At 44.7% G+C, this 16018-nt stretch overlaps 1 protein-coding gene across 1 annotated transcript; it reads left to right on the plus strand.

Moving 5' to 3' along the window:
* Window positions 1–14082: 14082 nt before the first annotated feature.
* LOC121834053 lies at window positions 14083–14571 on the plus strand (the record flags this gene model as incomplete). The annotated part of the gene is made up of 2 exons (XM_042287787.1): window positions 14083–14265; window positions 14491–14571. Coding segments are annotated over 2 exons (264 nt in total), but the record flags the coding sequence as incomplete, so codon positions are not given.
* Window positions 14572–16018: the final 1447 nt, after the last annotated feature.

Raw genomic sequence — 16018 nt, forward strand, 5'->3', positions numbered from 1 at the left:
TTTTTAATTTATGTAAATAAAAGCTAGGGTATCCAGGCAAAATCTGTTTTCTGTAGTTCACTTCAGAAGTGTCAGGCATTAACTTTCACAATAATTTAAGCAAAGCCCTGAAATTGCTTGTCACTCAATGGGCAAATTTCACTATACAAACCTGAGTTTCAGGAATGCAAGAGAAGAGTATTCATTCTTTTGGAGTTTAGTTACAAAGACGTAATGAAGGTTTTACGGCCCTTAGATTTTTTCTTGAGAGCGGTAGAGATTTGTAATAAAATACAAAATTAGGACCGTTTCGACTATTTTGAGCGCGTTTTGAGACATTTTTGAAAAATAAAATTATTTAGAAGATACACGTGATAAAGCGCTTCGCCGTACGTGCTAGGCGTGCCTCTAATCTTAATTTTAAGACCATGACGAGAAAGCTTGATATTTTTGTATCTGCGTGCTTGTGTAAATAAACTCGCCCTGTTAATTTTATTTTCAATGTGTGAGATGGCGACACGAGTACTAAATGCCTCAAATCGGAGATTTTCTTGCTGTTGTTTTTCTCTCGAGCTTGAATTCGACCGCGATGGCTGGTGGCTCAGGGATCCGTAGCACGTGTAGCGAAAGCTCGCGCTGCAAAGCCCACTGATCGTGGATTCAATCCCCCGCCCCTGCCCGTGGGGGATCGGTGGTCGAGTGAGCTAGCGCACTTTGTGTTGTACCGCAGGAAAGACTACAAGCGCGAGCTCCTTGCTCTAGGGCACATCTCGGTGGCACAAGCTCTCGTGCACTAAGGGCAGCTGCCAACACTGTGATCTCGCGCTTTTAGCCTTCGCTGCGGTACAACATAAGGTGAAATGGAGTATAGCTTGGAGCACGTGGAGCGAAAGATCGCGCTGCAGAACCCAGGATCCTGGGTTCAATCCCCACCCCTGCCCGTTTCGATCTGGATGAGCATCGTATGGGCGTGCGGTCGTGTATCAATACTGCGCGGTGCACGTTAAAGATCCCAGGCTAGCAGTTGTACTGCATTGGCTAAATTGCTCATCTACAGCGGGTGACTCGTTGCAACTTTGAAATGGCTGACCGACTACACGCCGTATGAATATCCACACAACCCCAATTATTTTGCATTTGCCCATTTCGATCTAGATGAGTATCGTATCAGCGTGCGGTCAGGTATCACTATATTATACGCAGCACCTTTGGCACTGCGTATGCAAGCAATTTATCAATCATGCTTAGGTATCTAGACAGATCTCTTATAACAATATTGTTCTTCAAGGCAGAAAAATTATTTTTCAGTGCCACCAAGCAACAACGCTTCATGTGGTGGAGGTGCGAAGATACGTCTTTGTATAGCTGGTCTGTGAAAAACAAAATCTCGTATACATGAAACGTCTTTATGAAGAGCCTGTCACCCCGATTTTGAATCTGCTCACGAAGAAGGGAGAAGTCAATGAGAAACTGCTCACACCATAAACAAAGATGGCGACCATACGTGGAGCTTAGCGCAACTTTGTCAGGCTCTAGTGAATGCACAACACACAAAACAGAAAACAGAAGTATAGACCTGTAGCTACGAAGGTTAGAACAGTGCCACAAAATAATAAAATAAGGACGTTTCCGAGAGAAGAAAATCGTCATTTTTCGGGCCGGGTATGCATTGCAAAATGCTCAAACTCCGTGAAAATGTGACGCTAGCGCTTGGGATAGACAGACGCTCAAAAACGTAACGTTACCTGTAATAAAACAAAAAAAAAAAAAAATGAGAAACACAAATTTTGCTTTTCAGTCGACGTATATCTAAGCCTAGTATTGTCAAAACAAGAACTAAAATCGTGAACGCTTGTGGGATTTATATCAGTGAAAAACACTTGTCAGCAAGAATGAGAATATTGTTTTTGCTCTTGCTGAACGTTTTTTTTTTTCTGTTGAAAATGGTGGTACAGGAGCTTGCAGTGTTACTTCTTGTTTTGGCGATGTTAGGCTTAAGTGGACATCGGCTCAGGGAAAAATTTTCGTATTTCTCAATTGTGTTTTGATCAAGGTAACGTCATGTTCTCAAACGTCTGCGTCCTTTCCTAAACGCTATCACGTTCTCACGGCGTTTGAGCTTTCTGCGATGCACAGTTTACCCGGGCCGACGTCCGACAAAACACGGTTCTCTTTTCTCAAAAACTAAAGCGTTCGTCCTCCCCCTCCCCCTCCCTGATTCTCCGCCCAAACGCAGCGCCAGAGGTCCGAACCAGATGCCAAAGTTTCAGCATTAACCGCTAGCTTATGCAAATATTATGGGATTTTCTGAACTTTCAATGGGAACAAGGGTTCCATATTCGGCCGTCTTCGGTAACTGGCGCCAAGAGCTCCATGTATTCGAGAGCTCGGTCTGCCGCCATTTTCCCATTAGAAAAAAAAAAAAAAAAACACATAACTTTTTAATATTATAAGGGTTAGTGCTGAAACTTTGGCATATGGTTAGAACCTCTAGCGCTACATTTCGGTTGAGAATCAGCGTTCGGCAATGCAAAATTTATATTTGTGGTAAAAAAACAACAACAAAAAACACAATAAAAACCATGTAACATTTTTTTTGGGGTGGGGGGGTTGGGGGGTGCCATTCTCTACTTTTACCACCCTTTTAGTTCCTCCCTACGCGTCTTCCGCGCCCAGCAGACATACGCGAACGGATAGCAGACGACAAAATAAAGCAAACATTCGTCGGCTTTAGAATTTTTTTTTTTTGTAATGTAGAAAAGTTTGTTTGTTTTTAGATGTGAACTGAAACTGCGTCATCGTTCATATATTTCTATGAAGTCATTTTTGACCGCGGTTATCCTGCTCGTCGTCAGCCTCTCCTGTCGCGTTCTGGGTGTTTTTGTGTCTTCCACACCTCCTGGGAGCAAGTTTCCAAACCAGCATGCAGACGAAGAGCAGGTCAATGTAGGACGTAGTAGAGCCACTAAATTAACTGCACTTAGAGTATCGGAACTCTGCTCCCGACATTGTTGTGGGCGCCTCCATTTTGGTTCATCTGCAGAGCAGACGCAACTGACGGCGATCGTCATGATTGAAAAGCGCGACTTCCTCAGCTTTATATTCGGTGATAGGAAGTTCATGTAATATTGCTTTGCTCTGTCGCGAACTGTTTAAACATCTCTGGAGGGCGGAAAAGTGTTTTCTGTCGTTTCAGATAAAGCTTCAAAGAACTGGCAACTAGGATTTTATGCCACAATATGGGCAAGTGTTGCTACTCTGAAGCGTAGCTTATTTAGTGGCCCAAGGACATACGAAATGCAAAACTTCCGTTTTTTTTTTATTCGCTAGCTTTAATTTAAACTGTAATTTTGTTTTCTTTTTGCAAAACGACGTTTGCGTGTTTAGTTGTAGGTGCGTATTTTTAGAATGCGAAGTTTTTGAGGCGTGCCAAATGTGCTGATCCTTACGGCCGCACCGCCGCATCCTTACCTTCATTAATTTAGAACGTCTGCATGGTAATAAACACAATTTTGTTCGTGCTCTTGGCTATCACTCCTAGCCTTATGTTTCTTCTTTGGGTGTACCGCAAGGCTCCATACTTGGGCCGATCTTGTTTGCAATTCGGTCATCTCGCAATATGCAGATGATGTCAAGTTGTTTAGGCAGATCATATCCTTGGAAGACTGTAAAAAAACTTACGGAGAATGTTAGGCGCGTGTGCAGTTGGTGTCGTCAAAACATGCTAACGCTCAATCCTTCTAAAACCGTTATTATGTCTTTGTCTAGAAAAGTAGAAAAAATAGGCTTTTGTTACCAGATTGGTAATGATCCGCTACGAAGAGTCGAGTGCACGCGTGATCTTGGTGTATGCATAGACTCTTCGTTATACTTAAAGGCCGGTTCACATATGCAGCGAAGCGCTAATGTAGCGCTTCTCACGTGTCATCCGCTACTTATCGTCTGCCATAAGCAACAGTTTTGACAGTGGAATACCAAGCTGGTAGACTCTGCCGTCCGCATGCGCTTAGCGCGAGGTTGTTGCAACGATGCAGATGCTAATTTGAGTTCTAGACGGCGTGAGAGTGATCTCAATTTTATCAATTGATTGCCCAGATCTCGCATCTGCTATTAATATTCACGTTCGGAGTCGAATTTTGCGGGTTTCTCCAACTTTCCATGTTAATCACATCACCCAAACCAGTCCCATGACCCGTATTCAACACTTCTACAATACCTTCAGTGGAGCATATAGTAAAGATGTTCTTTCTCCGAGATTGCGCCGGGACCCGGCGACGGAAACAGCTGATGGTCGCTGACGGAAGAATAAACCAGACAGGACTCCGCGGATAGGGGGAAGAAAAAAAGAAGAAAAAAAAAAAAAGTCTATTTACAAGCGAAGCTAATTTCCGAATCCCCGCCAAAGGTCACACCACGTGCTGTCTCGTTCGTTTTCCTCTTCTCTCTAATGTCCCCTGCCCCAGCCCGCACGAGCGTCGCCAGTTCACCCACACACAGGGGCACACGTGCAAACGAAAACACGCAAAGAAAAGAAAACGAAACTCGGTCCTGTTCCCGCTTCCATTCACGGTGATGGCGGGGCCGATTCTCACTCATATATTGATGTTTTTAACCCAAATTCTGTACCTTTTAAGTCTTTCGTAACTAACCTGTGAACATTTCGTTGTGCATCATTATCAAGGCGTCAAGCAGTTTATGAGCATAGAAAATAAACAAATGAATGAATAAATGAATGAATGGTTGGAACTCCGAATCCAGTCGAAAATCAGAGCTCGTCCTATGTTATGTAAGCCACTGTAATCTAAGTTTTGACTGGCTTGTATCTCGCACCGCCCGTTGGCCGCTTCCGGCAGCGGCGAACGCAGGACTAAGAAAATCTAACTTGAGATTGGCGGCGAACAGCCCGTGGCCCGAGGCATCCACCGAGACCAAACTAAATACGATGACAGCGCCACCCTTTACTAACGAGTCAAAACATAAAAGTTGCTTTATATAGCTACTGCGAGATGGCACCACTGGCCCTTGTGTGACTCAACCTGAACCAATACGTGCAGCCCTGCAGTTCCCGAAATGGCCGCTGCGGGAGAAATGGCGGCGTTGCGATTGCTATTAGTTCGGTTCTCGCGTACGGATCGAAGCCACCTTTTTTCAAAGCAGAGCCCCATGGCAGTTTGCCAACTGAGAATTCAAGATAACGTTGGTCGAATCGCACTGTTTCGTAGCTCGATCAGTCAATCTCGGACGCTGAGGTGTTTCTTGAAGCTTTTCCTGTCTATCGGAATGAGTGAAATTCTCGGGGGGAGGGCTGTTCGTCCTTTTACTACATGACATCCTTTTCAGCTGTCCGCTTGCTATTGTGGGGATTTCGTGTGAGGCAGTCTGGTGTAGAATCTCCTTACATAAGGAGCAGTTTTTATGATTCGGTTCTTATTATCGTCCACCAAATACCTCGGTTGATCATGTTTTAGACTTGTATAAATGTATGAGCGCAATAAGCTCAGAAAATATACTTTGGGAGAGGGGGGGGGGGGGAGACTAATTTTCCGAACATTCATTTGTGCAACAGTCCGAGACCTGGAACTCTTCCAGTGTTTGTGCCACATTTATTGACATCATTAACGACTTTGAGCTGTACCAGTTTGTTCATGAGACAACAGAAAGCGCGGATAACTGCTCCAAAGTGTTTATTATGCAATAACGTAAACGTAGAATAAGCGATCATGACGTGGCTGTAACTAACACATTGTTTTCATTTAATGAAAACCCGACGCACCGCAAAAAAAAAAAGTGTACGTCTACCACAGAGGACATTACACGAGCACTGAAAATGCTCTTCGATTTTCTTCATAATTTCGAATCCTTGAGTAATAATGATGACGTTGACTACTTGTGAAAATTCTTCAAAAGCAAGATTCATGATCTGGTTGATATACAAATATTCCTTCCCGCACTATCAGTTATAGGCGTCGAAAAGATAAGCCATGGTTGTCAAAAGAACTTCGCAGTCTGATTAGCAAACAAAACGACCATATAGCAACTATAAAGCTACTAGAGATAAAAACACGTATGCAAAGCCGAAAATTATTCTACCTGAATTACAGTAAAAGACAAAGTTAGCCAAGAGTGGATTTCGTGACTCTTTCGACGGCATGGTCAAAACAAATTCAAAGCAAATGTGGAAGTTTGTTAAAACTAATCGTAAAGGGTCATGGCGAATCCCGCCCCTTATGGTAGATGCTTCGTTAACTACTGACGAACGCGCTAAAGCTTCCTGTTTTAATCGTTACTTTGAATCTGTTTTTGCTCTGGATTTAACTGAAAAGCCTTTATACAGGGTGTCTGAAGTCACCATGAATCGATCTAAGATGAAGTGTAAAATTCAGCGCCTGCACGAAGACTTTTTGCCAAAGGCGTATTTCACAAGTCCGTTTTTCTTGTAAAATAACAAAGCGTGACTACCTTTCTCTAACAATTAGGGCCAAGAAACTTGCCAGGGTCAACGGCGGGCGGCGACGCAGACGACTTAGTCGAGTGGCGGGGCGCGTTTCGTCAACACTACTTAGATAAGCAGAAGGCAACGTTATTAGATTAGCTCAGTTACGGAACTGCTCATGGACACTGCATGCAAGAGCAGTACCACCCTCATTCACCACGACTCGCCTCCCGTCGTTCGACGCGCCGGACGGCTGCTATGGTCACTGCAGTGTATTCTATGGAATACGTAGCGCAGCGTCCAGATGGTGTTCCACCATCCGACCATACTCTATGAAACACAGTTCGTAAACGAAAATATAGATGGCGCTTCGAACGACGGGAGGCAGGCTGATGTGAGTGAGGGGGGGTGGGGTACCCACTTTTGCAGGAGTTCCACAACTGAGGTAATCTAGTATCCTTGACAGAAGGCCTCCGCACCGTCATCACAGTCAGATCGATCAAGGCCGGAGATTGGGCACGAGTGCTGCATCAGTGTTCGGCCGGGGCTCGTGTTCCATCAGCGCGTCGAAGGTTCACTCGGGCCCAATAGCCTAGTGAGCCCAACCCGAATGTGAGGACGTTTCATGAACGGAGAGGAGGCAATGCGGAGGCTTTGATTATTCTAGGTGGTGTTAGTTTGACGGACGTATTAGTAGATAGTGTCGGGAGCAGTGTCGGAAGGTGTAGCTGACCAGCCAAAGAAAGCAGACCACACGCAGACGACAGTCGACAGCAAGAACGCCGTCGTTATGCAACCGCTTTTCTTTTTTTTTTAACTTCAAGTTTTGCGTTCATTGTCTGCATTTATTTTTAAACCAAAGAAGCACTACAAAAATGTCACCTTCATTTTAGTAAATCACGGTCGTCGCGAGCAGTCTCGATTATAGCCCTTTATGCTGTGAGCGTTCGGCGCTCTTTGGAAGATCCTGACAATCCCGCAACCACAGCTGGAAGCAAGGCTATCCGAAATGGCACTTTGTTTCCATCATTTTGTGTTATCGATTTTTTAACCCACTCTGGAATAGGCACCCAAGGTATGCTGTGATCCGCTTTTGTGATAAAAGTGATTATCGCTAATGTAAGTGTTTTTGGCTTTTTACTCGTAGTAAGAGGCTCGAACTTACTTATTTGGTACTATCTCTTAAAATTAGTTGAGTTTAAACATATTCATTTTTTATGAAAAGTGAATTTTGAATTCTTTGAATATTAGGTCTCAAATATGACCACCGCGAAAATTCAGTGCCGCGACGGGCGCCATCTAGGAGGTGCTGCGAACGCTTGAGCTCAATCGCCAGATTATTTCTGTTTGAAAAAGCCTAATTTTGTTTAAAACCAAAAGAAAGAAAGCTTATTTGTAAATTTTGTTTTTGGAGATCAATTAGGAGAGCCAGTGCTTAAATATAGTGACCAATTGCAGGCATGACAAAATCTCAAGAGTACAAGAAATTCTGTTTATAAAACAACTACTGACGACGCATACAAACTATAGCGCACGTAAGTAGAGTGGCAAAAAGCTAAATCCTCTATTTTGTGTTATCGTAAAGTTCGCTTGTTTTAGCAGGCGACCGGTTCCCACCCATCGCCCAAACTCTTCCAGTATATAGGGCTCTGGTCTCGATTAGAGTTTCTGTATAGGCTTCCTACGGGAGTCAGAGTTGCGCGTTTATCCTTGTAGCGCCGTCTTTCTTACCCGGCATGTTGATCCTGCTCCTCACGTGACTGAATTCGGCGAATAGCGGCGAAGCGGCACGTGGAATACAGGCGCGCAACCCTGGCTCCCGTAGGGAGCCTTCGTCTCGATTAAAGCCCCTTGATAAAAGCGTTTTTTACAAGTACCGCCAACCATTGTTGTGGAAGCGCGCGAGACACGTGCCATGAGCGGGTGCTTCGCCGCCATTCGCTTCCAAGGCCCGCTCATTTCAGTGCTGCGCCGCCATTTGCTTCCAAGGGCCGCTCGAGACATGGGCCTCGTGCACTCGCGCATTTGACGCTACTTGCAAGACAAGCGCAAACACATCAAGGGGCTTTAGTCTCGATAAGGAGGCAGCGCCATCTATCAGTACGCGCTCGAAACGTGCCATGTCGCTCGGCCCAGTCGTCTGCGTCGCCGCCTACCGTTCACCCTGGCAAGTTTTTTGGCCTTATTTTGTACAGAAAGGGAGCTGAGCTTTCTCATTTTACAAAAAAAACAGATCTATGAAATACACCTTTGACGAAAAGTTTAGATTGCTTCGTGCGGGCGTCGATTTTTACAATCCATTTTATATCGAGCCTGATGACTTCAGAAAAAGAAGAAATGTTCAGAGCAAAAAGCTCGATTTTTCGCTCCTTCTAGAACCAAACGCTTTAGGACAGTTAATTTAATTTTTCATCTCGAACGGAAACCATCTACTATCAACAATTCTGCTCGGCGACAGCCCGCCGACCGCAAATGGAGGGCCAACCTCTTCTGTGAGTAGCAGAAAGCGTTTGACGCCCAATCTGTCTGACAAGATGGACGCCATAAGCGACCACATAAATTCCAGTGGCCAACAGGAGGATGGACGCCCGCTGCTTCACCCTCCTCTATTGGTTCTTCAAGAAATAAGTGGAACAGTATCGGACGAGAACATCCCATTCAAACGAATTCGTACCGCCAATGTCGAGAGGGACCAAGGCGAGGATAACACCTCATTATATTCATTGAGGGACATAACCGATGAGACCGACAATGACGAACCGTACAAAGTCGTGACATACCGAAAAAACCGGGCAACAGGAATTCCCGTAGTCTTCAAGCCGACAACACCAAACACGTCCTTCTGGCGTGTAAACCCAAACGTGCTTGCCAACGAGATCATAGCGGTCACACAAGAAAAGATTGTCTCGCACAAAATCAACAAAGAAGGCAATCTTTCCGTAAATGTTTCATCCCTGGACTCGGCAAACAAGCTTCTCGCAGTCACCTCTCTCGGAGAGATTCAGGTAACTGTTCATATTCCGGAGGCATATTCCAGGAACTATGGAAAAGTAAAACATGTGCCGCTCGAATACAGCAACGATGAGCTCTTGGATTATTTAAAAGACTTTGGAGTCACGTCTGTTCAACGTCAAGTGGCCTACCGACGCCAGGACGGCGGAATTGTGGAACAACACCCTTCAACTACAGTCGTCCTCACATTTCGGACGGACCGAGCCATGCCTCAGCGCATCTACCTCGGATTCACAAGCCATCCCGTTGAAGAATACTTTGGACAGGCAGTTCAGTGCTTCAATTGCCAAAGATATGGACATCTCGCCAGGAACTGTAGAGGAGAGCGTCGTTGCAAGGTGTGTGCAGGACCACACAACCACAAGGAGTGTAGCTCCAGAAAAGAACCAAAATGTGCCAACTGCAGCGGTAACCATACATCCACATATTCCGGATGTCCACGAAAAAAGGCCGCCACTGCTGCGAAACAACGCTCTATCATCAACGGAAGGCAAACAAGGCGTCGAGCTCCGTCACCAAATCCACAAGTTGTTCGCCGCCAAGCACGACCAGAACATCCCAACGGAGGAGCACCTACAATGAAAACTTACAGTGAGATCCTGAAGCGTCCTCGCAAGGTTCAAAAAGATCAAAGAAATACAAAAGAGGACGACTTTCTTCCCTTGGAGGAGCGTCCAGGGTGGTCGACAATGCCAACACCCATACCAGCACCTCGTCGATCTCGGAAAACTCAAGCGCCTCCCGCTGGAACACAAGCAACATACCCAATGTCAAACCAGTCACAGCATCCACGAAAACAAAAAGATCTTGCGCAGGTACTCCTACCCATGTTATTTGTGGCGTTAAAAGCTATAATACAAGAATACCCTGGGGCAAACAACATTCCAGAAGTAGAGGCTCTGCTTACTATGGAGCGATTGATATTCCCATTAGCGATCACCGCTATCGCAAATAGCGTACATCAGTACAATGGATGAACATTACAAGAAAGCCTCTATCATACAATGGAACGCAAGAGGTTTGCGATCACGAATTTCTGATTTCAGACGACTCGTTTATAAATATAGCTTCCCCATCATTGTAATCTGTGAATCAAACTTACCTAAAGACATTCAATTATCACGGTACGAAAAATTTGACTCATCATGCACTAATAGTGCAAGTCGCGTTACAATGTTCATTCGAAGAGATCTTACATATACCGCACACGTCGTTTCAACCCACCCGACCAACGAATATGTTTGTGCGACGATTTCAAATGGGAAAATGAAGTTCACAATAATCGCAGCATATATACCACCAAAGACCTTATAATTGACAGGCAGCATTTGGAGTCTATCCTAAATACAATGCCACCGCCATTTATTCTAACAGGTGATTTTAATGCCCATCATCCAATATGGGGGAGCATTCGGAGAAACCTGCGTGGAAGGCACTTGGCAGAATTAGCCGACGATTACCATTTATCTACCGTTAATGACGGAGCCCCGACGTATTTCTACGGAACGGAAGGTAGCAGCTGCCTCGACTTAAAGGGGCGGTGCAACGATATTCAATTGGAATGTTTTTCACTTTACACGAGCTTACTGGAACTATTGGAACTCAAGGATACTCGCTTGCAACGTCACTGACCAAGAAATTCCTTTGTTGCGCTGTAATTTTGAGGACAAAACCGATCGTTTTCATTCAATCTCTCCTTCGCCAAACCTGATGACGTAGCTGGGCGGTAGCACTACCGCCCAGTGACGATATTTTAATGGGGCTCATATATTGGACCCGAGCATTGCGTGGGCCCTCGACTTGGGCTCGTGATTATCTATAGCTCGAGAAGCATTCGGGTAGTGTCCTTTGTCCAATCGCTGCAATGACGACAACAGCCGAGCCATAACAATGTCTGGAACGCAGCGCGTGTCCTGTGCCTTGCCAACCCCAGCGCATGGCTATGATCAACATTGGCGGCATATAATCGGCTCCATATCACTTGGCCGCTTATTCTGGCTGCGAGTTGAGAGGGTAAACTCTGCTTGTTTTACCTAATTTTTTTTGCTGCGACTTCGATTGCGTGTGGTGAAAAACGAAAGGGTATTTCACAAGTCATTAACGTCAGGGGTCCGTTTTAAGTGGTATTTGCGCAAAATACAAACACCGTTGCATCGCCCCTTTAACATTTGTTTCGGCAGCACTAACATCGCAAACAACATGGTTTGCAGACATTGAAACTCGTGGTAGTGACCACGTACCCACATACACAATAATTAATGGGTTCACCAATGTCCGAAAAACAAACTTCCTACGACGAACGAACTGGCATATGTTCGAAGAAGCGATGACGAACGAATGCAAAAATGTTACTGAACTATCTCACTTTGAAAAGGTCATTGTATCCTGTGCAGCAAAAGCAACACGTGATTTTAACGTCCCGTCCACGCAAAAAACAATTGACGCAGAATACGAGCGCCTCCGCGCTATACGTCGGAGGGCAGAACGACGATCCAGGAAAACTAAAGACATCAAAGATCTTCGCGAATTGCGCAGAGTGCAAAAGAAAATCTGTCGTCATTTTAAGAAGCTAGCTCGACGTTTCTGGAGGACGCTCTGGGAAAATATAGATCCCAGAAAGCCATTATGTAAAATATGGAAGATCTCACGAGGTCTCAAATCTTCTCCTTCGCAACTGTACCCATTCCGGTCTCTGGCGCTTTCAAGAAATTGTTCAGAGAAAGAGGTGGCAAGCCAGTACTGCATTTTGTTGACAACATACACAAACCTTTCGAGCCAATCTCCATTTCGCATCACAGTCGAACCAGTACTTCGTGAAGAAGCTATGAACGACCTTTTCACAATGAGCGAACTCGATGCTGCACTGTCTTCAGTGAAACCTCACACCTCTCCGGGACCTGACGGCATACAGTACAGTTATTTGATACATATGGGGAAGGACGCGCGAAAGCTTCTTTTGAATATATTTAACTCTTCATGGATCAATGAAAATGTTCCTGGCTCGTGGAAAGAGGCAAGGATTGTGCCGCTTCTCAAACCGGGCAAATCGCCACTTCAATTAACTTCGTACCGTCCTGTCGCGCTCGCGAGTTGCATTGGAAAAATCATAGAAAAAATGATTCACCGCCGTCTAGATTGGTATCTTGAACAGCAAGGGATATATCCAGAAATCATGCAAGGCTTCCGTCGAGGAAGGAGCTCTATCGATGGAGTCCTTGACCTTGTAACTTACATACAACAGGAGCGAGGACATCGTAAATTCACAATAGCGGCTTTCTTAGACATCAAAGGAGCATTCGATAATGTCACTCACGAAGCGATATTTCAGGCTCTCAGCGAAATTGGGATTGGGGGACACTTATATAGGTGGATAAGGAGCTACCTCACAGGAAGATCAATTTTTATGTCTACAAAAGAAGGAAATACGCCTTCATATCCGGTGACCCGTGGTGTCCCTCAGGGGGCGCGTCCTCAGTCCTATATCATTTAACATCGCTCTCATTCGTCTTGCCAAAATACTGCCCCCAACCATCCAGGCATCTTTCTACGCCGATGATATCTGTATATGGGCTTCTGGATCTACGCGAGTTCAAGCAAAGGCAAGGGTTCAGTCTGCACTAAAGAAAATGACAACTTATCTTAATACCCGTGGACTCGAAATTTCCATTGACAAATCAGCAGCTATTGCTTTCACCCGCCCAAGAATGGACAAATACCCGCTTAAGATAGACAAACGAACAATACCGTACGTTAAATGCCACACATTTCTTGGAGTAACCATCGACAGGGGTCTGACCTGGTCACCTCATATTCTGTACTTGCGCAAAAAGCTTGCCAGTTTTAGTGTTCTTGCCCGCTTCATCGGTGGAACCACGTGGGGCGCGACAGTAAGATTCCTATTACAGATATGCAAGGCCTTATTTGTCGGCTTACTTCGATATAGCGCTCCCATTTTACATGGCACGTGTCAAACCAACATCAAAGCTCTCAAAGCAGTTCAAGCACGTGGCCTCCGCGGCTGTTTGGGCCTACCAGCTTGTGCCTCGACTCTGGGCACAGTTGCCGAGGCACGCGCCACACCTGTAGAAATACTAATGATGCAGGAAACATTGAGAGTTCATCTGAGACATACTACTAATCATAGTCATCACTTTCTGGCTGATCTTACTTTTAAGCGACCTCACTCAGAATATTCGCTGGCACTATCAAAAATGGAGCAATACATCTCTGATGATATAAACTCGTTTAATCCTCCAACTACACCTCCATGGAGACTCCCTCTCCCCGTTGTGGAACTTGACATTCAAGGCATCAAGAAGAAATCAAATACACCATTGCTAGTACTTAAACAACTCACTTTATCCACCATTGCCTGTTTACACGCGTCAAGAACTCACATATATACGGACGGATCAGGTGTCAAAAATAGTTCTACCGCAAGCATTGTGATTCCATCGTATGCCACAACAAGAAAATTCAAGCTTAGCCACAAGACATCTTCAACAGCGGCTGAACTTGTAGGCCTTCATCAAGCCCTTCGATTTATATTGACAAAACCACCTCAGGCATGGACGGTGTTTACAGATTCTAAGCCTGCACTCCAAAGCATCCGCACATATCCGCGACGAAGTGAAAATGGACAAATTATTTTCAAACTTTTATGCCATCTTCAGAATTGTATTGATAGGAGACACTCTGTCGAGTTCCAGTGGATTCCTGGACACTGCAAGATACCTGGAAATGAAACTGCGGATGGTGCTGCGACTTCCGCCCATACCTTATTCCCCAACGTCGAAATACCCTACTCCAGAAGCGACGTCACTTCATTGATAAATCTCCAAGCCCGAAATGCAACACAAAATCTCTGGAAGAGCTCTGCACACCATTACCCTCCTCTATATCTACTGGATCCTGACCTAACATACCGTGTGTCACGTAATTTACCCAAGCGAACAGAAGCTGTTATACACCGATTACGTCTGGGCGTTTCCTACACACAGGAATTTCTGCACCGAATCGGAAAAACACACACTCCGAACTGTCCAGAATGTGATTGTGTGGAAACTATATCTCATTTATTATGTGAATGTGCACTTTACGATGCAGAAAGAGAACTCCTAAAAAGGATTCTTTCACAGCTAGATGACCGGCCATTTACTACGTCCAAAATACTAGGGGCCTGGGACTCACCACTTAAAGAGGAGAAGGCCGCAAAAGCCCTTCTGCGATTTTTATCAGCAACTCGCCTCGAGTTCTGTTTGTAAAAACTTATCTAGTGTTCATTATTTGTTGTCGTATAGAGGGCTATCCATTTTATAATTCCTGTAAGTGTACACGTGCGCAACTGGACTTCGCGCTGGCGCGTACAAAAACTCGAGTGTTTTGGGTGAACATTGGTGACAATCCAGCACGCACTTTCAGTCTCTTAGTTTTTATTGTCATATTGGAAACTGCGGTATTTACTTAATTATTGATTCTGGCCTCACAGTGTTAACGTGAGTGCTAGTGTGTTACCTTAATCCTCCTCTACTTTTTCTTTCCTCCTTCTTTTATCCCCTTCCCCAACTCAGAGTAGCCAACCGAGGCAGGCCGCCTTGGTTAACCTCTCTGTTTTCTCCTCCTGCCCTTACCTTCTTCTTCTGATGACTTCAGATATGTAAATGAGGGTAATTTCGAACAAATGCCAGAGATTCTAATAAATCACAATGGAATTCTTACATTACTAAATAACGTTAAAGTGGAAAAGGGGACCCGACTGTATTCCGAACCATGTTCTCAAATCATATGCTGACACATATAGTTGCTCTCTTTCCATTATTTTTACCAGGTCACTGCAGAGTGGTTCATTGCCTCATGACTGGAAGCATGCAGATGTTGTACTAGTACACAAATCTAGAGCCAGGAACAGTGTTGAGAGCTACAGTCCAATATCGCTGACGAGCGCTTCATGCGAGATAGTGAAGCACATCATTTACAGTAATCTCATTTCGTACTTGAATACCAATCATTTTTTTTACCCCTTCACAGCGTGTTCTTCGGGCTCTGTTCTATTGTGACACTCAACTAACTAAATTTGCCCATGACTTAGTTCAATCGGTGGATAGTAAGGGTGTAGGAAAAAATGTCCCCGGACAAAATGTTCCCGAAAAAAAAAGGTAGGAAAAAGATGTCCCAAAGGATTTTCTAACTCTGGGTTTCCTTGATCCTCATGGCCTTCGGGCGGTCCAATCATATGTCCTTGGAAGACAGGTACCGTGTGGCAAGTAGGAGAAAAAAAAAACGGCCCCTACAAATAGGGAAATATACGATTCCGCGAGGTACGCATCGCGACACTGTTAGCGCGAACACGGCATCGGCGCATTTTCACATTTTACTTAGAAAGAGTATTAGTGGAAACGAAATTTTATCATCCGCATTATATCCCGAAATGTGCACTTTCAGTTCCTATATTAACTTTGATGACAACTGCCCTTTCGTTTTTATTAGGTGTCGCGTTTTTTACCTATTAGGAAATGGTACACAAGCACCTCTCAAATTTCCCCAAACACAATAATTTGGTTTTGAATAGAAGTGTTATAAATGTTTATTTCACAA

Source organism: Ixodes scapularis, unplaced genomic scaffold (assembly GCF_016920785.2).
Source record: "Ixodes scapularis isolate PalLabHiFi unplaced genomic scaffold, ASM1692078v2 ptg000317l_1__unscaffolded, whole genome shotgun sequence".
NCBI lineage: Eukaryota > Metazoa > Arthropoda > Arachnida > Ixodida > Ixodidae > Ixodes > Ixodes scapularis.